This window comes from Nematolebias whitei, chromosome 8 (assembly GCF_014905685.2).
Source record: "Nematolebias whitei isolate Nwh7 chromosome 8, NemWhi1, whole genome shotgun sequence".
Taxonomy (NCBI): domain Eukaryota; kingdom Metazoa; phylum Chordata; class Actinopteri; order Cyprinodontiformes; family Rivulidae; genus Nematolebias; species Nematolebias whitei.
The window spans coordinates 25,540,277-25,565,251 of record NC_056505.1 but is presented as its reverse complement, the minus strand read 5'-3'; the positions used below and the strand labels follow the sequence as shown (position 1 = coordinate 25,565,251).

The following is a 24,975-nucleotide window of genomic DNA, read 5'->3' as shown; positions in this document are numbered from 1 at the left end:
GTTGCTGATTTGCCTTTTATTCTTAACACAAGTCTCGCTTTACTTTCTGTTTATTTTCTTTTTATTGCTTGCATATGTCTTTATCTAATTTTTCAGCCAAATTCAGTGAAACGCCAGGTTGAATACAACTAATTTAATTAAGTATTCAAAGCACATCATGACTCAATTGGTCTTTTTTCAGGTCATGTGCACTTACAAGGTTCTTGTTTTATTCTCATCCTGGGAGAAAGTACCAAAGGAGGATCATCAGACTTGCTGCTTGTTATTAGAATGTTTTAGGAGTTTAAACAGCTGTAATATGTTAGTCTTAAACTGTATTTAGAGCTTTTTGAAAACCAGACACATTTACTAAACCATTTATATCCTTTTGAGGACTACATCATGTTTTTTCAATCTGTTTTGTTCAGCTTAGACCATGAAACACATTCATATCAAACTAAGACACATGTGCAGACTAATTTATGAGCAATTAACACAAAGTGCCATTAAAAATGTCCCATTACCTCTTTTATTTATACACAGATTTAACTGCAGATACAACATTCTGCAGCAATCACTCATCACTTCACCTGGTTAATGAATTTCAGGCTACATAAAGCTGAGGCTGGTGTCAAAGATTATCATCACTGCATGTTGCAATATTTTTCCTAAACATTGTTTTCGTAGCTAAATAGATCCAATAGCAGTTCACAGGAAAGTCTGGAAACCTTTGTCTCCATTGAGCTACAAGTTTAGCTATTGACATTTTATACAAGCATTATACTGGTTCAGACTGCATGGACAAAATTATATAAACATCTAAAGTGTAAAGGTCATTTCTAGAGATGGCAGCAGGTCAGTACTGACTTTAAAGGAACTAATGTCTAATTTTTACACAATAACTTTTATAAATTTAAGCTTTTTGTTTATGAGAGTCAGCTTCAATGATTAATTGAAATTAATCTTTTTCTCTTCTTTCGGCTGCTCCTTTCCTCTGAGGTCGCAACAGCGAACTAACTCGCACAAAGATTTGGCGCTTGTTTTTATACCGGATGCCCTTCCTAGTGCAACCACAGACCATCGAGCTACCACAACCCTAGCAGAGAGATGCTGTTTAGGGGGTGGGGGTTAAGGGCCTTGCTCAAGGGCCCAGAGTGGGGCAAATCAGGGTCAGCTCAGGTGTAGGTGCTTCATCTTTCCCACATTTTTTATATTGTTAGTCTGGGGAGTCAAACCGGTGATCTTCTGATCTCAGGCTCACCTTCTGTAACCTCTGCATCCCCAGTCGTCCGATTAATTGAAATTATAATCCTAAAATAAAAAAAAATTTAAAAAAAAATACAAATTTCATAGCAACTTATCCTGTTATTGGCTCAATGCTGCACTTTTTTCTACTATAGTGTTGTTTAGTGCTCTGACTCACTTACCTGAGTTCAAAGGTTATCTTTCCAGCTTTCACAAGTCCTGCATACTTTTTTGATTAAACTCACAGTACGAGCAGCCATGTCCACAACTGCTGAGCCTCAGAAACACAGCCGTGAGTAATTTTTTTTAATGATATGTAAAAAGAGATCATGCACATGCTTAGATGCATTTCTAAAGAAGAACATGGAAAAAAGCTAAATGATGCATGAAAGTCTAAATATAGATGCAAATTCTTCAAAGGTACATAGCTGGTATTAGTTTTAAAAACAGGTTTTGATTTATATCATTACATGAGATGAAACTGCATAATGGCTTCAAGCTGATTTGGCTTGCTTGGCTGACTGAATCAGGCATAAAAAATTAAAGAACAGAGATTCACTGCCCTGCTTTTTGTGTGCATACGAAACCAAAGCAAACAGTTTAAAGGCATCAAAACTTTTTCATTTATACACAAAACAAATATCAGTGCACACAGAGACTCTCCAGCAAGACACATAGGTATTTTATTGCATTTCTAGAAGCTCTGAAAATCAGCGCTGCAGTTGCAATCAGACATGCTGGCATTCTCCATTATTGCTGTTTCGTGAACTCCTGTCGAATCAGAGCTGGTGAAAGAATTTGCACAATGTCTCATTAACGGCTTTTAGTCATTATTGGTTGTTCACTGAAAAGAGTTTCTGACAAGTCCCTAACGGTTAAAATGAAGAGAACAGAGTTGAAAAGATGTACTGGGCAGAAAAAAAGATATGCTAAAATTATAATGGTGCAAATGGAAAACAGCTCCTTACATAAAGTAATGCTGAAACTGTGATTCACCATAAGTAAATTATAAAATAAATATTTCTGATTTTTATTTTTATTCTCTGAAGTTGTAAATTTTACTGCCATTTGCAAAAGACTCGGTTTTGACCACATCAGAAGCATCATCCAGCACGCTTTCAGGCATCATCTGAAATGCTGCAGTAATCACATTCAAAACTCAAGTCAACATTTAATAAGACCGTTAAAGCCTGCAGTGGTTATCTCTCTGCTGCACATTCTCATTTTTATTGTCTTTTTTTTTCTTTACCTGTGTCAGGAGATTGAACAAGCCCCTGATTTGTTGCAATATCATTTACAAAATTTGAAAAACTGACAATCTAACCTGAGCTCAGCATGAGAGTTTGCTTTGGACCTCAGCAGCAGTTTGCGTTTGCTAATAACATAACGCTCGTACATATTTCAGAGCAACAATGTTGGAGTGAGGTATAAAGTCATCAACATAAGTTGAAAACTAAAAAAAAAAAAAAAAAAAAAAACAGGACATGGTGCGTATGTGATTCTTGGATAATGCAATAGTCAATGAGTTTACATGAGCGGGGACAATGATAAAAGCTTTTGTCCAACAACAGAACAGACAGTGTTTTGTAGAAACCCTTATTTAATAAAAATAGTTATACTATACGTACATAATAAAGCCCAATTCTTTAAGGAATTAATAGGTTTAAGCTTTAATGGCCTTTAATGCCAATGTTTTAGACCACGATTATGGGATGTCTAGGTTTGCCTGTCATAATCACTTACCCCTCAGCTGACATTGATCCACTCAAGTCACCATTCCACACCTGCACCTGATCCTACCCTGCACAGTACTTAAGGACTTGGCAGTGATTTGTCCGATGCTGAAACAATAAGATACCTTATGGTCAATTCGACAGCCAGTAAGCACACACTGCATGGCCCCCAAAAAAGTTGCCACCTGGATTTAACTTAGCAAATAGGTACGAGCCTCCTATTGGATAATTACTGCATGGGTGATTATCTTTCAGCTGGCAACAAGTTATTTAACCCCAACTGGTGCAATGAGTTGCTTCTCATTTCTTAAACAACCATGTCGAAAGACACATCGCGGGGTCATGGAAAAGATAACAGTCTGTTTGAGAAGGGTCAAATCAATGGCATGTATCAAGCAGAGAAAACATCTAAGGAGATTGTAGAAACTACTAAAACTGGGTTAAGAACTGTCCAACGCATTATTAAAAATTGGAAGGATTGTGGAACCCGGCCGAAAAAAAAAAATCCTGAATGATCGTGATCAGTGATCACTTTGGTGATCAGTTTGGTGAAATCAAATTGAAGAAAAACAACAATAGCACTCATGACTATGTTTAATAGTGAAAGTAAGAACATTTCCACATACACAATGTGAAGGGAACTCACGGGATTGGGACTGAACAGCTGTGCAGCCTTAAGAAAACCACTAATCAGTGAGGCTAACCAGAAAAAAAGGCTTCAATTTGCTAGGGAGCATAAAGATTGGACTCTGGAGCAATGGAAAAAGGTCATGTGGTCTGAGTCAAGATTTACCCTCTTCCTGAGAGATGGGCACATCGGGGTAAGAAGAGAGGCAGGTGAAGTGATGCACCATCATGCCTAGTGCCTAGTCATCAATGTAAGATCTTGGTGAAAATTAATGCAACACTGGATGGAAATCTAGATCTTGTGACATTGCAGAAGCTTATCGAAACAATGCCACAGCAAATGCATTCTGTAATCAAAGCTAAAGGCGGTCCAACAAAATATTAGTGTCTGACCTTTTTTTTTTTTGGTGGCAACTTTTTTTTGGCCAGGCAGTGTATCTCTTCCTGAGAATACTAACCTTCTGAATTTGCCCCTTGTGTTTTCAACCCTTGTTCCTCCGTGTCCTGCCAAGTCCTCTCAGCCTCCTGTGGTCTCGCCAGTCAACGTCTCTGCTCCACCAAAATAAATTTCTGTCTGGATCAACTTCATACCTCTATTGCCCTGTCACTCTCTTCAATACTACTTACCTCTTGGATAAAACAAACTACCACTGCTAGGAACCACTGAATCTCTCCTCTCACTGCCTGCAAACAATCAAATTACAGTAAGACTTCTCTAACTAAGAAAGTTTACAAATCATTGATCCTCACATCTTGCCAATATTCACCTCTACCTTGTTTACCTTTCAGCAACAATTACCTTTTTCACTTGTAAATGAAAACATGTATTTTCTACATTTGAGTCCTTGTCATCAATCTGTTATTTTTGGGTCCTTACTACCAAACATCATGTTAGAATGTTCCAGCCAACCTGATCTGTAGAGCGAGATTGGTGATGAGCAGATTTATCATGCAGTTCACACAAAAAATAAATAGATAGTCATGATCACACACTGAAACAAATTTTGTCCCAACAGTAGACTTCTCAAACCAAACTCCTGGAGTTTGAGAGTATGGTCTACTCCATCAAGCAGAAACTTCTCACACTCCTACCCTCCGCTAAGGTCCATTCTCTTTCTCGTCAAACCGAACCCACCCCTGTGGTCAATGTAAAGTCTCAAGCATACTTAAGCATACTTCAGTCCGAAGAGGTCTGCGTATACAGAGTAGACTCGAAGTGGACGCATGTCCGTACAAAGCTCAATTTTTACGACCGCATGCACATACTCGGTGTCGCACAATAAACTGCCCAGCGACGGACTGTTTTGTATGCGACACCAATGTACAAAGTATTAAATTCCCCTTCGTTGTCCGTGGTCTGGTTTAACTGCCCTTTCTTTTTTTTGCCAAGAAACAAGCGATCTCTTCCTCCTCGTCCGTTGACACCATGACTAGAACAGTGAGAAATGAAGGACTTTGTCACGAGCCAATTAAAATCAGGCTCAGCGTGGTTGCGGGTGTCATGATCAGTGGCTCCCGCTGGCCCCCATCTGCTCACTTCCCTGCCCCTTCATGACATGCCATGTTTTATGCCCCTCTCCTTCATGTTTTTTTAATTCCTCAGCTCCTGCCATTGTTCACATCAGCTCCTGTCAATCTACACTTCAAGTCTGCTCATGTCAATTCTCTGTCACCACGCCCCCTCAGCTGATTCATCACAATCAACCTTCATGCCTCGCACCTGTTCTCTCCACTACTTAAACTCCATGCCCACACTCATTTGGTGTGAGATCATTAAACCTCTCATGGTCCCTGATTCTCAAGCCATTCATAGTTTCACGTCTGAACCTCAAGCTGTGTGTTTAGAACTACAAAGTACAACCTGATGCTTGCCTTTTGGATTTATCTCTCTGCCTGCCACTCGTCTGGTTTTGCTCTGCCCTTATAACCCTGGTACGACAACTTTTTCTGGTCCTTTGACTCTGGATTTTGGATTACCCCTTGAATCTGTTTAAAGAACTCTGACTCCCCATGCTTGACCCCTGCCTTGCCTTCTGGATCACGACCCTACCTCTTCTGAATCCTCTCCCTTGCTGCAGCTGCAATTATAAAAAAAACTGTTTTCATTTTTTTTACTCTTGTGTCTTGTCAATCTGAATCCAAAAGCCTGGTTTGTGACAGCGGGAGGGTCTGGAGATTTCCTGGTGGGCCGGTCTGATGTGTGAGCTGCAGGGCCAGCACTCCCTGTTTTTTTTTTTTTTTAATTAGAACTTTTATTAACAATATATAAACATAGAACACCGCTTTGGCTGGGGCTGCCAGCTCTCGTTTGTTTTTTTCCGACCTGTCAATCAATCCAGTAGGCGTCTTCAGCAAATGACTAATCGGCAAACTAAATTTGTCCAGAAGGCCAAAAAGCTGTTATTACAACAAGGTAAAACACTGTATCTGACTTCACCATCCACTTCTGCACCATCACTGGAGTCTAAATGGGAAGAAAAGGCTCTTAAAGGAGTTTTTATCAATGCATTAAATGACCAAGTAAAAGATCAGCTGACTACCAGAGAGTTCCTTTGGAACTGGATGGACTGATTGACCTAGCCATTTGTACTGACAACTGCCTGAAATAATGCAACATTGAAAGAAACCCCAAGTCCCATTAGTACTCGACTTCCAGGTCTAGAATTCTCCCGCTACCTATAACACCCAATGAACCTGAACCAATGTAGATCAGATGGACAAAATTAATACCTGAAGAGAGACAATGCTGAATCATTGCTAGAGAATGCATCTACTGCGATAAGAGCGTTCATTTTCTTGCATCATGCCAGGCCCATTTAAATGGGACACCCCACCCTTAGGCCAGGAGATATTGGTGGGCTATTCAGTTAATTCTCCTGAGAGAAATTTGTGTTTAAAGAATTAATTTCCCTCTTTATGACTCAAGTGGATTCAGGTGCTGAACAAAAATTTAATAAGTAAAAATCTCATAGAACAACTCCAGATTTCTGTTGAAGAGTTAACCAATTCTATCACTGTTGCAATCACAGGCCAGACCATCTCCGCCATTCCTCTCAAGACCTTGGGAATACACTTTGTAATATCCAGAAATCACCATGAAGAAGGTGGGTTTTTGGTTTTTGACTTTCCTAACCCACCACTAATCTTGGATCTCCCATGGCTAAAAAGACACAACCCAATAAAAAATTTGAGAAAAAAAACAAAGTTGAGAACTGGAGTAAAACATGTTCTGAACAATGTTTATATTCAGCAACCACACCAAGTTAATTTTCTCCAAAACTCATGGAGAGATTGACCTGTCAAAAATCTTCCCTTGTGTACAAAATTTTTTCATTCAACCCTCAGACAGGTTAATCCCATTGAGCCTTGGGGACTCATCTACAAGAGAGATCTGATTTGGCCCCTGTATTCAGCAAACATAAGGCTTTTTTTTCCCTTACGTCTCCACTGACCACATGATTATGCCATAGTTCTCCAACCAGGTACCCCATTACCAGCTAGTACTTTGTAGATTGTACTATCTGTCAGGCCCCGATAAGGAGACTATGAAGAAGTACAGTATATAAAAGAATACTTTAACTCCAAAATCATTTGGCCGTCTACTTCAGTCAGAGATTCTTTATTGTCATTCCCACCACATGTGGTATATGTGGTGAAGCAAAATTATTTACACAGGGTCCCAGTTACATCCAAAAATAAAATGTATAAGAAAAACAGTAGTAAGATCTAGTGGGACTGGAATTTTTGTTTGTCACAAAGGACAAGACCCAGAGACCAGGCATTGATTTTAGAGGATTATACCTAATCACTGTTAAAAAAAACAAGTATCCTTTACTTTGACTGACTCTATCTATGAGCAACTTCAGAAAGCAACAGTGTTCACTAGGACTTTAACAGACTACTCGAGTAATCGACAGGTCGATTCCTAGGACATCTATTGAGTTTTAAAATTTCACGTCAAGTATTTGCAGTGACGTCATTATGTCACGTGATCCGCACCGGGCTACTAGTAGAAGCTACCAAATGGATTCCTCCCAGCAGATGGACTGAGCGGCGCAGGCCCACTCTTGGAAAACAGGCAGAAATGCATCAATAGTCTGGAAATATTTCACTAAAGATTAATCTTCCGGTTCAACTACCGTAAGGAAACAGAAAATGAATCAACTTCCTGACTGGAGCTCGTTGTGAACCGGTGTTATACCATATTCTGTGACCACCATATATTGTGACCATAGGGGGTGGTGTTGCATGCACTGTTGCAGGTCACAGAATATGGTGCAACACCGGGTCCAATCAACCGAACCAGAACCAGCTTCCTTCTGACCTTGTTTCACAAACTAAAAGCAAAAAATATTAATCTCTAAACCTATAAAAAAAACCTATAAACATCTCTAAAACTAAACCTAATGCGCACCACAGCTGGCAGTCGTGCGGGGTAGTCGTCCTCCCCACTGTTTTTAGTTTTGTTTTTGACGTGCTGCATGCTATTTCTTTCACTTTTACAGCTTAATAATAATAATAATTAATAGTTTTGGTTTTCCTGTGACTTATTTGCAATATGATAAATGCTAGGAGCATAATATATTCTCCCAATGTTTTGTTGGTCTTTTTTGTAAATAATTGATGTTTTTTTGCGGATTTATTTTTTATTTATTTTTTCATCTTGAGATCCTATGACGTCATCAACTACTCGAGTTCTATTCAAGTTTTATTATGTTAATGTCGAGTTTTAAAATTATGTAGTCGTTGTAGTGAACTAAGCCTCAGGTCAAAACCTGGACCTTCGTGGGACAGGAACTGTTATTTCATTGATTTGAGTCCAGAAACACAAATTAAGCTCATCCAGAGACTTTCTAAGTGTGTCCTGCACTAATCAATTGAAAGAACACTCTCTTTTTTATTATCATTACTATTTTACAATATCTTGATAATCAAAGTGTGTTTAGTTCAAATTATTTTTAAATGTTGAAGTGAACTACTCATTTTAAATCAACTGTGAAACAGTATTAATGATTTTTAATCCTCATTCAAAGTAGAAATCAAGTTAGATGTCTGTTACAAAGTAATTATGCATTTTGATCTTCTGTCTGAAATGAGAAGGAGTGATGTCGGTCAAAAGTCGGAGAAAGTCAGAAAGAAGTTATTGGAACGAACTGTCATGTTTTAAAACCTAGCAGACGGTAAACAAGAGAAGCTGGCACCTGTGAGTCTCTCATTTCGCCATAACATTTCTCTGTCTGTTCTTAAAACATCTCACTGTTTTTCTGACTTGTAGTAACCTCTTACGTCACTAAAACCACACCCCTGTTGGTTCTTTCAACCAATCAGAATTTCCCAAAAAAGGGGCCGGAAGCGAACTCTTTAAAAAGTCGAAACTTTCTAGTTCCAGTCAGTTCAAAGTTCTGAGACATGAACCAAAGTTCTGAGAGCAGAACCGAACGAAAGTTCTGAAGTGCTGGAGTTAGTTGGGAGTTCTTTCGAGTCTCGTGGGGATTATGGAATCTTCCACATCTGAGTGGAACTCTGACGGGCTCACAGCTCATGTGAGTCCACCCGGGAGGCGAGCGTGCTGTTGAATGAAGTACCGTCACTACTCCGGACGTTTCTCTGCTATCCTACGGAGACGCTGAAATGGTAACGCTGAAAAAGAACTCTACACCGAAGCTGAGATATCTTCTGCAAGGTAAAGAGTCGATTTCCACTACCGAAGTGTACCGAGGTAGAGCTGGGTTCGAATGGAGGGTGTCGTTCTTCGTCAACACATTTTCCCTCACACATCTTTTCTCTCCATTTAAACTCCTTCATTCCCCATCTTTAAAACTCTTCTATCTGCCAGTAATTAATCCAGATATTTTCAGAAATGTCTGTTGTATTTCAGCTGCAAGGGAGAAATCATGGCCGTATGATTTCTCATTGTAAAGCTCATTAATTAAGCTGTGTTAATTGTAATCAATCTGCCAATTAATGTAAATGTGTGATGTGTATTTAAATCGTTTAAAATAAACGACCCACTGTTGTTGGTGAGTCAGAAAGATAAAACACGTCTCTGTCCACATTTAATAATCAAAGCACGATATGACTTATTCCAGAAAAATGAAAGAATCCGTTTAAATTAAGTATAATATCATGTACTTGAACTAGTCCAGATATTATAAAATGTAAGAGAGCACCCCTGAGCTGAATCCATCTCTTGCTCTCTCATTACATCGTTCAACCCCTAGTGTTCACCAACTTGGATCTTCACAATGCATACCATTTGGTGAGAATTTGGGTTGGGGACGAGTGGAAGAGGGCATTTAAGACCGCTTTGTGGCATTTTGAATATTTAGTAATGCCGTTTGAACTAACACCCCTGCTGTCTTCCAAGCTCTAATCAACAATGTTCTGAAACCTTTCTTGCACATCTTTGTGTTTGTTTACCTTCACAATATATCAATTTATTCTAAGGACTTGCAACAACACAATAAACATGTCAAGGTTGTTCTTCAAAGACTTCTTGAAAATCAACTTTATATCAAGGCTGAAAAATGTGAGTATCATCTGCCCTCCATGAACTTCCTGGGATTCATTTTTGAGAGAGGACAGGTGTGTATGGACCCAGAAAAGACAAAGGCTGTCGCTAAGTGGCCAACTCCTCAGGAGCAGATACAACTTCAGTGTTTCTTACGGTTGGCAAATTTTTATGGCTGGTTCATTAAGAACTACAGACAAATGACAGCTCCTCTCACCCAACTCACATCCACTCTGAAAATTCACCTGGACTCCTGAAGAAGAAGCTGCCTTCAATTAATTAAAACAACTATTTTCTTCTGCTCCCATACTATCACATCCAAACACTCATCAAGAGTTTGGAGTGGAAGTGGATGCCCCAGACACAGGAGTGGGAGCTGTTCTTTCACAAAGATCCCCAGATGATGGAGATTTACACACCTGTGCCTTATTCTCTTGACGCCTATCACCCACAAAGAGAAATTATTATGTAGGTAACAGAGAACTCTTGGCCCACAAAACTTGCTCTGGAAGAGTGGAGACATTGGCTGGAGGGAGCTGAATTACCTTTTGTGATTTGGACAGATCACAAGAGTCTAGTCCTCTAAACCAGAAGGGATTCTACCCATGTCAGGTATGGTGGGAATCATGACTTGGACCATTGAGAAGGAAATCAAAGAGGCTAAAAAAACAGAACCAGATCCTAGCACCAGCACCCCTGGAACATTGTTTGTTCCACCTTCCATGATAATTAACGTTCTAGATTGGATTCACAATGTGAAATTCTTTTGTCATTCAGGTATGAAACACATGTTACTTATTACTAAGATACATTTTTGGTGGCCTACCATATACAATGATATGGATGACTTTGTTCCAGCTTGTTCTACATGTGCTAGGAATAAGAATAACCATCAGCCACCCACAGGACTGTTACTTCTATTACCCGCTCCTGATCGGCCCTAATCACACATCCCCATTGACTTCATTGTTGGTTTACCCCCATCTTAAGGTAACTGTCATCTGCACCATCAATGATTTATTTTTCTAAGGCTGCGCACTTCATTCCCCTGACCAAGCTCCCATCAGCACTTGAATCTTCTCAACTACTCGTCACACGTTTATCACCTTCATGGCATCCCTCAGGACATTGTCTCTGACAGGGGACCCCAATTCATCTCACAAGTATGGAAGTCTTTCTGCAAGCCGTTGGGGCCACTTCGAGTCTTACCTCTGGATAGCATCCACAATCAAATGCTGGGACTGAAGGATGCAACCAAGAACTCAAAGCAGCTTTAAGGTGCATAATAAAAAAGATCTTTCCACATGGTGCCAACATTTACTCTGGGTTGAAAATGCCCATAACTCTCTTACCTCTTCAGCAATGGCTCTTTTCCCTTTCAAAGTGTCTCTGTGTTACTCTCCTCCACATTTTTCTAATCAGCAAACTGAAATTTTTGTTCCCTCTGATCAGCATCACCTTTACTGTTGCCGTAGAAAAAGCGACAGACAAGAGAGGCTTTACTAGCAGAGCAAAACAAACGATTTGCAGAAAGACACCGTTCTATGGCGCCCACCTATCAACCCAGTCAAAAGGTATGGTTATCAACTAAAGACAAAAAATTGAAAGGCATTCCTAGAAAACTTGCCGACAGATTCATCAGTCCTTTTCCCATCATCAAGACCATCAATCCTTCAGCTGTTGCTTTAAAACGCCCTCCTTCCTTGATAATCCATCACAATTTGCATGTCTCTCAGATTAAAGCATTTCCACAGGTCCGTTAAACCCTCCTACAAACATCCCTCCACCCCCCGGTTGATTGATGACCACCTCGCATTTATGATTCGACGCCTCCAGGACACACATCGTAGAGATCAAGGTTTCCAAAACTTGGCAATTTGGGAAGGCTATAGCCTAGTGGAAGGTTCTTGGGTTCCCAGGGCCTTCATTCTTGATCTTGATCTTATGACCTCTTTCTGCCAAAATCACCCTGAGAAACAAGTTAGATCACCAAGAGTCGATCACTGAGAGGGGGGAAATGTGGGATTCCTAGGTTTGCCTGTCATAATCACTTTCCCCACAGCTGACAATGATCCATTCAAGCCATCATTCCACAACTTCACTTGATCATGTCATCTACCCCTGCACAATACTTAAGGACTTGGCAGTAATTCATCTGACACTATAGAACATTACTATACCTTATGGTAAATTCATCCACAGCCAGTAAACATACCTCTTCCTAAGAATACCTTGTGAATTTGCTCTTTGTGTTTTCAAGCCTTGCTCCTCTATGTCCTGCCAAGTCCTCTCAGCCTCATGTGATCTTGCCAGTCAACATCTCTGCTCCTGCAAACCAAATATCAGTCTGGATCAACTTCATACCTCTATCACCCTGTCCCTCTCTCCAATGGTTCTTACCTCTTGGATCAAACAAGCTATCACTCCTAGGAACCACTGAATCTCCCCTCTCACTACCTGCAAACAAACAAATTACAGTAAGATTTCCACAACTAAGAAAAATTACAAATCATTGATCCTTAAATCCTGCCAATACTCACCTCTAGTTCATTTGCCTTTCAACAACAATTCCCTTTTTCACGTGTAAATAAAAACACTTACCTTATCTACCTTCGAGTCCTTGTCATCAGTCTGCTATCTTTGGGTCCTTACCACCAAACATGTTAATGATCATATTATATTGAGATGCAATGGAGTTGTATCCATTTTGAACAATTCTTGAAAATTACCTAATGCATCATTTCATGCGATATCGCAAGATGTGACACTCATGAGTATGAGTTACATGAGTATGCATTATATGTGAGTGTTGTGACTCTGCTACAACCACATCAATTTGCAACTCAGTTTCTCTAAAACTGACTGATTAGATATTTTATATGTTGACTATTAAAAATTAGCTGCTGCACTCATATTGAATTGGGTTGGCTCCAAAAGTTAATCAGTTGTGGATATTATCTAATGATTATTTCCTGAAGGTTTCATTAAAATCCATCTGGTGGTTCATGAGATATTTTGATAACAGGCAGCTAAACACACATACTGCACACACTCAGACATTGGTCTACCTTTGTCTTCTGGCAGTGAGTCATAAACATGAGCTAATCAAAACATCTAAGACATAAGATTATAGTCTATCCCATATACAACATATATTGCCACTTTTACACCACACACTTTGTGCAAATCACACATAGGTTATAGTGTAGAACTTCACATAATTTCCTCATCAACATTTCCAAGTTTCAAATGTATAAACATCTTAGCTGCAACACGCTAACATTTAATATATACGATATTGAAGAGATGGGGAGACTTTGTCAGAAAAGTGTGTTACTTGAGCCATGAGATTTCTAAGCTCTGTTTTCATGCGTACATGCGTTTTGATTAATTTACAGTGGTTTTCGTCTCATTTTCTCTCTCAGTATCCAGCAGGGAGCGATGTCCACAGGCCAGTGGTCTGGAGAGTTTGGCATCTATGGTGAGTTCTGTGGAGGAAATCCCTGACCCCATACCCACAACCATCAAAGGAACTATTCCCACCTGGATCAATGGCAGCTTCCTGAGAAATGGTCCCGGAAAATTCGAGTTTGGGGAGGGCAGGTATTTGATGAACAAAATAAACCTTCTATTCAGCATTCAGGTTCACAGTTTTAATAGTACGCTAATGTACTTTGCTTTTTGCTGCACATGGGAAAAAAAGTTTTCCCCTTAAATTATTTAAGAGTTATCATGCTGTGACTGTGTTTGGTAGATGTTGGCGAACTGTCTCTTGAACCATTTGGTCATATTTTAACAAAACTCTCAGAAATTAACCAATCACCGTGCAGCTACAGTACAACTAATTCATTTTTGAAGTCAACCAAATTCATGATGGATGCCACAAATAATCAACCTTACTTTTCACATAAATGGTTATGATCCATTTCAGAGATATTAAGCTAATAGTAACTGAGAGTCATCCCCAACTCCAAGTTTTAACAGGTTTAACATCTATGTTTAAAACTTTAACTTTAAAGGTGGAGGGCAATATTCATTATTTCAAAGAATGTTACATTCAAAATAATTTAGTTACAGTTATTATTTTACCAACACTTTACCCACAGAGATTATATTATACCATTTATTTTACCTTAAGAAAGTTTTTTTCTTTTCTTTCTCTTTTCCAGATACACGCACTGGTTTGATGGTATGGCCTTGATGCATAGGTTTCTCATCTGTGAGGGCAAAGTAACTTACAGCAGTCGCTTCCTAAGAAGTGACTCATATGTCTGCAACTCTGAGAAGAACCGCATCGTAGTTTCAGAGTTCGGGACGTTAGCCATGCCTGACCCCTGCAAGAACATTTTTGCACGCTTTTTTTCCCGCTTTCAGACACCAAGTATGTATGTGTTCCTTTTTTATGTCACATTTTTTTAACATGAAAATCACACAACGCCAGCACTGACCAAACCAGCACTAGGGTGTAGCTGTTTTTTCACTCTTAGATACAGGTAGTGCTTCGGGCATGTCCAACTGGGAGGAGACCCCGGGGAAGACCCAGGACACGCTGGAGAGACTATGTCTCCCAGTTGGCCTGGGAACGCCTTGGAATCCTCCCAGAAGAGCTGGAAGAGGTGGCTGTGGAAAGAGATGTATGGGCCTCCCTGCTCAAGCTGCTGCCCCCGCGACCCGACTTCGGAATAAGCGGAAGATAACGGATGGATGGATGGTAGATCTTTGGAAGTGGGATTTTGAAGAAATGTTATGAACAGTTAATATCATATCTGTTGTAGATAGAACCAGAGTTTAATTGTAATCAGATTAACAAGATGAAAAGCTATCCAGATACCAAATTAGATTGCTCCCTTAAAAAGAATCTTAAAAGTCTTAAAAAATACTTTAATATTAAATACTTCACAGCAGTAAAAACATACATTTTTGCATCATCATTAATTTTCCACTACACCGTTATTCTGACAGAATGATACCCAAAATACCCCAGGCTGCTCTCGTAGCACAACAGCTAGCTATCACCACCACTTTTGCATTCAGTAATAAAAACAAAACTTTATGTATAATAACCATTTTATACAAAATTGACAGCCAAGTAATAGTTTGTATAAAAAACAAAACAGAGTGAAATGTTTGAGGTTGGAGTTATTTTAAAATGGCAGCAATCCACTTAGGTCCTGGCATTGCTTAGACATGCCATTCACATGTCAATATGGACAAAAATAAACACTATTTTGTTACATTAAACTTGTTCAAAGAGCTATCTATAACACAAAAAATATTAATTGTTATAACCTTTCCACAGAATCCACTTCAAAAGCGTTGAACTATAAATCTCAACTATAAATTGAGATCTCTGATTTCTGAGCCCATTCTTAAGCTTCAGAGCTGTAATATTTACAAGGAACTGCTTTGTAGAAGTGCATGGTTTAGGGTTTATCATCAACAGGTTTTGCTTGAAAATTACAAATAAATAAATAAATAAATCAAACAGAGAAAGTGCTATATTTGAGTTGATCACAATATTCTACTACAGAGGCTTGAATATGTTATTGGGATTACAGGAACGGCTCTAAAATCCATCCATCCATTTGTTTACTTATGTTTCCTAGAGTTTGCAAAAGTAAAATGGAAGGCAAAGCTTTCAGTTATCAGGCTCCTCTCTTGTGGAACAAACTTTCAGTTTCTGTCTGTGAGGCTGACACCTTCTCCACTTTTAAGATTATGCTTAAGTCTTCATTTTTTGATAAATCTTATAGTTACGGTCAACTTGGGTTTCCTAAGCCATCCCTTAGTTATACTGGGCTTAGACTGCTGGAGGAAAAAATGACCATATTTCCTCACTACTGTTGTCTTTACTTGCTCTATTCTACCTGTTTGTATTTATATTTATTTCTATCTTCAACATGCTTTTTTGTCTTTCCTCCAATACAAAGTACACATGGACCTGCAATTTAGTTTTTGTTTGTTTCCTCTTCCTGTTCCTCTCAAACCCAGCCAGTCGAAGCAGATGGCCGCTTGTCCTGGTCTTGGTTCTGCTCGAGGTTTCTTCCTGTTAATAGGGAGTTTTTTCTTTCCACTGTTGCCTTTGTGCTTGCTCAGGATGGGAGACTGCAATGAAGTGAAGATTCAACACAATCTGCTAGCTTCCTTAGATAGATAACTTTTACTAATTGGCTTTTGAATGTATGTGAATGCTTTTGTAAAGTGCACTGAGACAACTTTTGTTGTGACTTGACGTCATTCAATTAAACAGAACTGAATCGAACTGAAAACTATTTAAATACATGTTTGTTCTTTTTTATGAGCTTGTATTAGATATTATGAAAGGTTTTCACAGACTTACGAAGGCTACTGTGCTTTATCCAGCCAAAGGGAGCACAGATCTATATTACTGTGTGTACATATTGTGAAGAACAGATCAATGCAAAGCATGGAGCAAAACTTATAAAGAATTAAAGAGAAAAATAAACAACAATCTTTGAGCATTTTTCAATAATGACTGTGAGAAAAGCCAGTTTTATTGAAGCAATATGTTCTTGACCTGTCTATGTGTGAATAGAAGCGACAGACAATGCTAATGTGAACTTTGTCAAGTACAAAGGAGACTATTATGTGAGCACAGAAACGAACTACATGAGAAGAGTGGATCCACAAAGTCTGGAGACAAAAGACAAGGTGAGTCTGAACATTAAAAATATGTTTATCTATTTAATGCTTAGACTGTAGAGCTCAGACTCTAACATTTTATTAAGATTTAAAAAAAATGAAAATGACTGTATATTGTTTTTGTTCTTTCATTGTAAGGTGGATTGGAGCCAGTATATTGCAGTCAGCTCAGCTACAGCTCACCCACACTATGATCGAGAAGGGGCAGCTTATAACATGGGCAATTCTTATGGCAAACAGGGTAACTTTACTTTAATCTTTAAACAAATCCATACTGATTTTGAGCAATTTATGCTCCCTGAAAAAAAATCCAGTCCTCAAACTTTTATGATGCCACAAAACTGCTGGTTCAAATCCTTTGAAGTGGGGTCTAGGAGGCTTGTAATCAGATATTATCTCACCTGTTATAGATATTTGAAAGACCTTTGTTTGTAAAACTACATAGATTAATTCTGGCAAGACTGATGAGCTAACAGCTCTGTTATCTAGTCAGTGTCGTCCGACTTAAACTCTGTGGTGGTTCTAAACTCTATCTACAACAGGTAACATGTTGTTTAAAACCTTTCCCAAACTCTTCAAATGTTTCTGCAGTGTATTCATTTGCTCACTTCCCATTCCTATCTTGTGCACTTTGTTTCAAAGACTGTTCGTTTTCTTAATTTTTATTTATGTAAACAACTAGAACACACACAAAAAAAAGCACATTCACATTTAAATTGACGGCAGTTGCCAAAATGTAGATAAGCATAAGTCAAAAATAGAAAAAAGGCGTGAAGTAAAGCTTTGTTTTCTCTTTTTGCCTTAGTTTTATTTATGTAGTAAGTAACTTTATTGTAGTCTAACAATAACAACAGCATGACTAGACAATATTTTTTCCTCTAGGTTTTTTCTACAACATCATTCGTGTCCCACCCCCTGAGAACGAGGCAGCAAAGACGGATGCAGCTGACCTCTCTGGAGCCGAAGTGATCTGCTCCATCCGTGCAGCTGAATCCAGAAAACCATCCTATTACCACAGCTTTGGTGAGATACACATCTCAGCATAACAAGCAGCATCCCCGTTAGCTTGTCTGCATGCTGAAAGTATCACTGGATTAAAATCAATTAATTCTGTGCCGATCTTTACCTTTTGCTTCCGCAGAGCACATCTGCTTCACAGAATCATTTTCATAATCGTAATGTTTAAATTCTCCTCTTGTCCTGCATCTGTTTTTGTCATTCATGATTATTTTGTCCTTTGCCTTTTTCCTCGACTATAACTGTCTCCCTCTGCAACTTTGACTCCAACTTACATGTGGAAACTTTTCACCTTCCTTTTGTCTCTAAAAAGAGATAATAATAATCTAAATCCCCAAAGATACTCGTTCTGTTTTAGCTTCGTCCCTGACTAAATTTCCTCAAAAATGAGTGCTGAGACACATGCATTTTTCTCTCGAGTCATTTGTTTATCAGGTTGTAATTCGGTGTTTACGGGTGTGCGCATGTTGTTGCCTCGATCTGTAATCAGCTCTGACTATTGCTGGTGCACAGCTATATTTGGCAGAATAGTTTCTGCTCTTTGATGGAGTTCTCCAAAAGAAAAAGTCTCAGCGGCAACAAGATTTCTGCTGGGAGGACTAATCCGTCTGATAAACAAGCATATGAATGTGGGTCTCAGTGAATCAACAGTATCACAAAGAGGCTGAGGTGGTAAAGAATTCTGTGTGTGGCAGAGCCAAATCTAGAGGAGTCAGGATTTATGATTCACAGGTCAGCTGATGCCCAGAAGGAGCACAAAGTGGACATTAAAAAATCAAATACAGAGCCAATTCCAGACTGTTAAAACAAATAAGACTTTGCTCTTTGGTTTGACACCCGTTGCCTCATTTAGTATGTGTGCACCAGTTCCCCGATCACATCTCTGACCCCGTCTTATCATACTGGTGCTGGGAACCGAATAATCCCACAAGTGAGGAAACATTTTACGGGACACTTCATAGGGGTGATTCTAGAATCTGCTCTTCAGGGGTGCTTAACCCTCTTGGCTTCAACTATACAGGGGCTATTGGCATCAGAAGCAATTGTATAGTGGGGGACACACACTGGCGGGGGGCTCGGGGGTCCTCCTCCAGAAAATTTTGAGTAAAGTTGATACCATTTCTTGTATTCTGGTGCACTTGAATGGGTTTTTAAACAGCTACGTTTACCAACATAAGTAAACATCTGATTCAATAACTATTTTAGAGAGCATGGCACAACACGAAGTAGTGCTAAGCTAGTGGTGTGCAATACATGTTAGCTAAGATGCTATAGACGTAGCATTCTGCTTTGAATTACACAACGCTTTGTACGAAATCAGTTTAGTTTTAACTGATCATAGCAAACAAAGACTAAACTTATGCAACCAAAAGTTACAACATAGCTATAGGCTATCTACAGTTAAAACACACAAAACAAAGTACAACTAGCTTTAAGCATTAAACTTTAATTTAACCATTAATTATGCAATGTAATCATGACAGAAAATGGATGATTTACTTGCAGTTACCGTCGCACAGATGAACATGCGGTACTTCCTGTTTATCACTGTTGTATTCAGCTGCTCATGAGGTTGGCTGCAGGGCTTTATCCATCTTTTACATTTTTCTAGACTCTGTTCAGGTTTTGTAAATGGAATAAACTGTATTCCATCCTCTAAATGCTCAGGGTAATGCTGTCTGAATCGTATGTTCTCTACTGACAACGTTTAACCATTTGTTTTTGATTATTTTTCATGAAATCCCTCTGACCACAAAGTGTATAATGTAAAACCCTGACAATATTGTCAGAGAAAAAGGGAGGGGAACTCCTGCAGGGCGTTTCACTTCGGCACAAATGGAGATCGCTGATTGATCAGTAGCTGACAAGCCTGCTGGATTGATTGACAGGTGGGCGGTGAAAATCAGACTCATGCAAAATAAATAATAGATGTTACCGGCCCTTTTAAGACCGTCATCATTTATTCCATTTTTATTTCAAATTTATTCAATATTTTGGTGAATCTAAGATTTGAGAACTGAGTTTCCTTACAAAATCCTCATAATGGTTTCTTTATTTTCCAGGGGTGATGATTTAAAATGAGTTTCAGTTGGATAAAGACGTTTTTGCTTACAGTTCAATGTGTTCATGTGCAAGAACAGCACTTTGTGTGATCTTTGTCCTCAGAAGAGTCATTTAGAAAACAATAATTCTGAGACAAGAAAGACTTCATTTGGAGGCTGACTTTGATGGATGTGGCCTGCTGCACAATGAGTGATGACTTCAGAGATGAAATAATAACATAAGATAATTGAACAAACACATTCTGTCCATCACAGCTCATGCCAGAAATTTGAACTAAGATTATCTTGTGTTGATAAATGACAGAGTCGTAGCCATTTTGGATGAACCTAAAAAAACAGAGTGTGTATTTTCATGCAATATTGCCAGATTTCCCACTAGGATTTTGTGTGCCAGTGACTCTTGGTTACAACCACATCAAATTTTAACTTATTATCTGTAAAACTCTATCTCATTATAGGCCTTTTGTGTTTGATACATTTCATTTGCTATCTTGAACTGAATTCAAACCTGAAGTTGATCAGTTGTACATCTATCAAATGACTACCGGTACTTTCCAAAAGTCTCTGTAAAATCTGTCCATTGTCTCATAAGATATTTTGCTAATGGGCAGAAAACATGAACTTCAACATTTAATGTTAAAGTTTGAGGAAAATCCTGCACAATAATTAGCATTTGTAGTTTTTGAATGACTCCCAGCTACAAACACATCTAAATCTAACACAGAGACTGTAACAATGGCCTATTATAGCCATTTTGTGTTTTCTAAGGTCAGTTTGTTGTGGCAGCCATTTTATACTGAATTATCTCCAAAACTTAATCACTTGTAAAGGCACATGCAAGAAATATATCTTGAAGGATCAAGCAACTGACACACAGTTGATTTCAAGTTTTAAACAAAACCCAGTCTCAATCTGTTGTAGCTCACAATATGTGATGGAGACCAGTCTCAGCTACTACCACATCTAATTTTAGCTCCATATATAGAAAATTAATTGGGTAGTTATGTTGTTTAAAGTCGATTGGCTGTAGCAGCCATGTTGAATCAGATTAATTTAAATGAAACTTTTCTGATAGCCACATGGTATTTATTTTGTGGACATACATCATTTTAATGTATTTGTGTTTTTCCTGTGTGTTTTCTTTGTTTTCAGTCATGTCAGAGAACTACATTGTGTTTGTTGAACAGCCGATCAAGTTGGACCTGCTGAAGTTCATGCTCTTTAAGATCCAGGGGAAAAGTTTTCACAAAATCATGACCTGGGAGCCGCGGTGTGGCACCGTTTTCCACCTGGTGGACAGGCTCACAGGCAAAGTGTGTGAAAATACCTGACATCCATAAAAGTTCAAGACGTATTTTTTTACTAAAGAAATGTGTTGTATGGTCAATTTGATATTTTATATTATTTAAAGGTTTTTAGGGTTGAATAATGTAAAAGTACAAACCAAAAATAAGTTGCTGAAACTTATTGATTTTGTTTCATTCAGAAGTTTTAAACATGTATCTGCAAAAGCAATCTTACTTCAAGTATGTAAAACACATTTTTCATCTCGCTATCTTTTGCTTCCTTAGATCATATCGGTATCTGTAATTAGGGATGCCTAAATTTTTGCATACAGCTGTGGTCACTGTGCACAATAAAGTGTGAGGTGGGAAACACACCCAGCTAGTAAAAAGTCACAATAAAAGAGGAAAGCATTGATCATGCACAATTACATATTTTCCTTGTTTATTTTGACGGCATACTTGGATGGTGTAGCCTTCCTCTCAAAATGCTGTTGCACTCAATTTCTTTGTCTAATAATACAGCACACCCATTAAACACACTTAATAAAAATAATTAAATAAATAAAAAGCAAAAGTGCAACATCATGTCAGCTAAGCCTTAAACGACACTCATCTAACACCAAAAAAATTGTTGAGCAGTTTATCCACAAACATTTCAAGTCTCTGTTATCTTTTTTTTTCTTGCTGATAATTCGGGGACTTCGCTGGGTGCATCAGGAGAGTGAGGTGAAATATCTGGCAGCACCAATGTTCACACTGCATCAGATCAACGCCTTTGAAGACAACGGGTTCCTGGTTATGGACATGTGCTGTGGGGACGATGGGGGGGTCATTGGGGAATACACACTGGAGAACCTGAGGCGAGAATCAGGAGAGAAACTGGACAAGGTTAATACTTTTAATTATTGCCCCCACCTGAAAGTCTGTGCATGTGTTCATTTGTTTGTTGTGTCTGGAAAATATTTCATGAACTGCTTAATGTTAATGAAACTTACAGAAAATAATCAATGAATGCACATATACAAATAATTACCTTTTAGAGTCGAGCTTTTTTGAGATGGCCGCCACAGTTTCAGTGACCTTAGCAAACAATTGGTGTTGTAGGCTATAGGGCTGGCACAATAACAAATTGTGCTGGACGATTAATCGTCTCAGAAATTATTGCGATAAACGATAATATTGTTTGAAATTTGACAGTAATTAGTAATTGTCAAATTTAAGAAGAAATGTTGGTTAATTTTTGTGTGTTGCACATTTTTTTGGCCACTGGATGGCAGTATAAAATTGTGTGAATTGAAGGATGGATAGTGAGGGAGTGAGCAGTGTGTCTCTTTAAGTAAAATGGGAGGGAGGTCCCTTGACGTGACATGGGTTGTCTCTCGTTCCTGTTTTTCGGTTCTCAAAATGGTGGACGCTCTGTGTGGTTTAAGCTCTTTAGCATAGCATTTGTCACACAAAACTTTTAATAAGAAAAAGTAAACAAGTTCTCAGCTTCTTTTTGCAGAGGAAAAACAACTTTTTAAACGAAGGCACGGGTTTCAACTGTGAATTTTGGAGCTTTGATAAGACGGAGGTTTTTTACCGAGTTCGGCCTGTTAGCTTAGCTCGTAGTTTAGCTTCTCAGCTTAGCTGCTTTTAACAATTCAAAACGCAATTTTGGACGGTTAAAACAGATTTTAGAGAGAAAAGAGAAAGGGAGGGGTCAGTGAAGAGCACCAGAGTTGAGCTTTTTGTCATCCAGTGTCTTCAGTAGAAAGAGAGAGACACGAAGAAACGATAAAGCCGATAAATGAAAATGAGGTTGATAATTTTAATTTATCATGCGATTAATTGATTTATTGTTTATCGCGACAGTCCTAGTAGTTTAGTGAGTGATAAGCATTCCTTCAAGGAATTCTGTGTATTTAGTTTGAAGTTCTGTTCTATGCAAGTCTTATATGTTTTTTCTTAAAAACGCACACAAAGTTTTTCAAATAATCAGGGTTCAGCTGGTTGCACATTTTATTCCCCTTAAATCCTAGAATGTAAATCAGCAAAAAAATAGTGAAGTTCTGAGTGTTTCTCTGACAGACTTTGTTCAATTACGTCAAATATTCCAGTTTTTTTTTTCACCTGTCAGTTTCTGATGCTTTAAGCTTGCGAAACGTTTGATTTCTAAAGGGAGGGAATAAATTGCTTCAATCAGAACAGAAACTTTAATCAAATCGTGTACACCAGGTTTTTGTGTATTTATTTAGTACATGTCTGGGCCTGATTGTTGCTGCTTGAATTGCGTCTTTTATTTATTTTTTAAGCAGCCACACATGCTGCAGTTTTTCACATGTCCCTAACTTTGTTTGGCAGTTTTATAACTCACTGTGCAGAAACCTCCCAAGGAGATACGTCCTGCCTCTAAATGTGGACGAACAAACTCCTTTGGACCAAAACCTCATCACGCTGGAGAACTGTAAAGCCACAGCAAGGAAAACAAAACCCAGGGAGGTAGGATCATATAGTTCTCACACTACCGTACACTTTCACTGCATTTGCAGAGTAATATTCTTAAATGTAAGGAATCAGACCTATAATCATGATAAATACAGCCTATTCTCTCCCACACATTCTGCACAATTACCCAGCATAATGAGATAAGTTACTTTCTGCAAGACAGTAATTTCATGACTTATCGCAGACAAAATGATGTCCACCATGCAGTGAACGATTGTCGTTTAATAGCTTCTGTGTGGCCCACACACTCCCTTTCTGTCTTCCTTTTTCTTATGGCACAATAAAGCTGGGACGTTGAAAGAAAAGGCCATGTTTTAGTTGTCATGACTACCTGAGTACTTTCCTCGGCGGTAGTTCTCATTTAGACGTGTGTTACGTACAGCTGTGAATGAGCCGCCACCGAGCCACCACAAATATCTGGTGAAAAATGTGGCAGATTATGAAACTGAAAAGGATTTGAGTTTAAAAAGAAAGTGATTCAGGTTTATTTGAGAAATGTTTGGGATTTTTTTTTTTCAGGTATTCATTCATCTTTAATAGAGACAGAGAGCATAGCAGCCTTTTGACGAGCATCAGAAAAGTCAAAGAAGGCTCACTGCTCTGCTTTAAATCCCGACCCAACAGGTTTACGTGACCCACGAGGAGCTCCACAGTGATGAGCTGCTACAGTACGGAGGCCTTGAGTTCCCTCAGATCAATTACCTCCAGCACAACGGGAAACCTTACCGCTACTTTTACTCGTGTGGCTTTGGACACGTCTTCGCCGACTCTCTGCTCAAAATGGACGTCCACACCAAGGAGCTTAAGGTTCTCTTTCAATCAAAGAGTGCTTTTGGATAGAGTTCATTGATAACTGGACTTGAAATTACCACATCAAAGGACTTATTTTTACATCAAAAGGTTGCGAGTTGGTTTTCCAACATGAAACGGCTCAGAGTAAAGACTGCGTCTGTGTAATCTCTCCCCTGCCTAGGTGTGGCGTTATCCCGGCTTGTATCCGTCTGAGCCCGTCTTTGTTGCTTCACCCAACGCTGCTGAGGAAGATGATGGAGTTGTCTTGTCAGTCATCATCACACCCCGAAAAGTAATTTAATAATAGTTCTGACACAAAAAACAGGACTCGTGATGAACTTAACATTGCTTTGATTGTTCCTGGGATTACCGTATTTTCTGGCATTTAAGTCGTTTTGGCGTATAAATCGCATTTGTCATGCGTCATCGCTGACCCGTCGCGTTTATTATGTGTTTATTTGATGGTCAAAACAGCTTCATTTTGCCTGGGTGGCGTGGCGCCATCCATCCATCCATCCATCCATCATCCATCCATCCATCCATCCATCCATCCATCCATCCATCCATCCATC

The 24,975-nt window shown here is 38.9% G+C and overlaps 1 protein-coding gene across 1 annotated transcript in view; it reads left to right on the top strand.

Annotated features, from left to right (window-relative positions):
- The first annotated feature begins 1,472 nt into the window (after positions 1-1,472).
- The window catches only part of bco2l (beta-carotene 15, 15-dioxygenase 2, like), a 25,032-nt gene continuing 1,529 nt past the window's right edge, over positions 1,473-24,975 (top strand). The window contains exons 1-11 of the mRNA XM_037680501.1: positions 1,473-1,516; positions 13,521-13,698; positions 14,265-14,476; positions 16,652-16,767; positions 16,897-16,999; positions 17,641-17,781; positions 20,991-21,151; positions 21,842-22,012; positions 23,468-23,605; positions 24,236-24,418; positions 24,585-24,695. Of these exons, the coding sequence (XP_037536429.1) occupies positions 1,483-1,516; positions 13,521-13,698; positions 14,265-14,476; positions 16,652-16,767; positions 16,897-16,999; positions 17,641-17,781; positions 20,991-21,151; positions 21,842-22,012; positions 23,468-23,605; positions 24,236-24,418; positions 24,585-24,695 (1,548 nt within the window). The 5' untranslated portion in view covers positions 1,473-1,482. The remainder of the gene's footprint in view (positions 1,517-13,520; positions 13,699-14,264; positions 14,477-16,651; positions 16,768-16,896; positions 17,000-17,640; positions 17,782-20,990; positions 21,152-21,841; positions 22,013-23,467; positions 23,606-24,235; positions 24,419-24,584; positions 24,696-24,975) is intronic.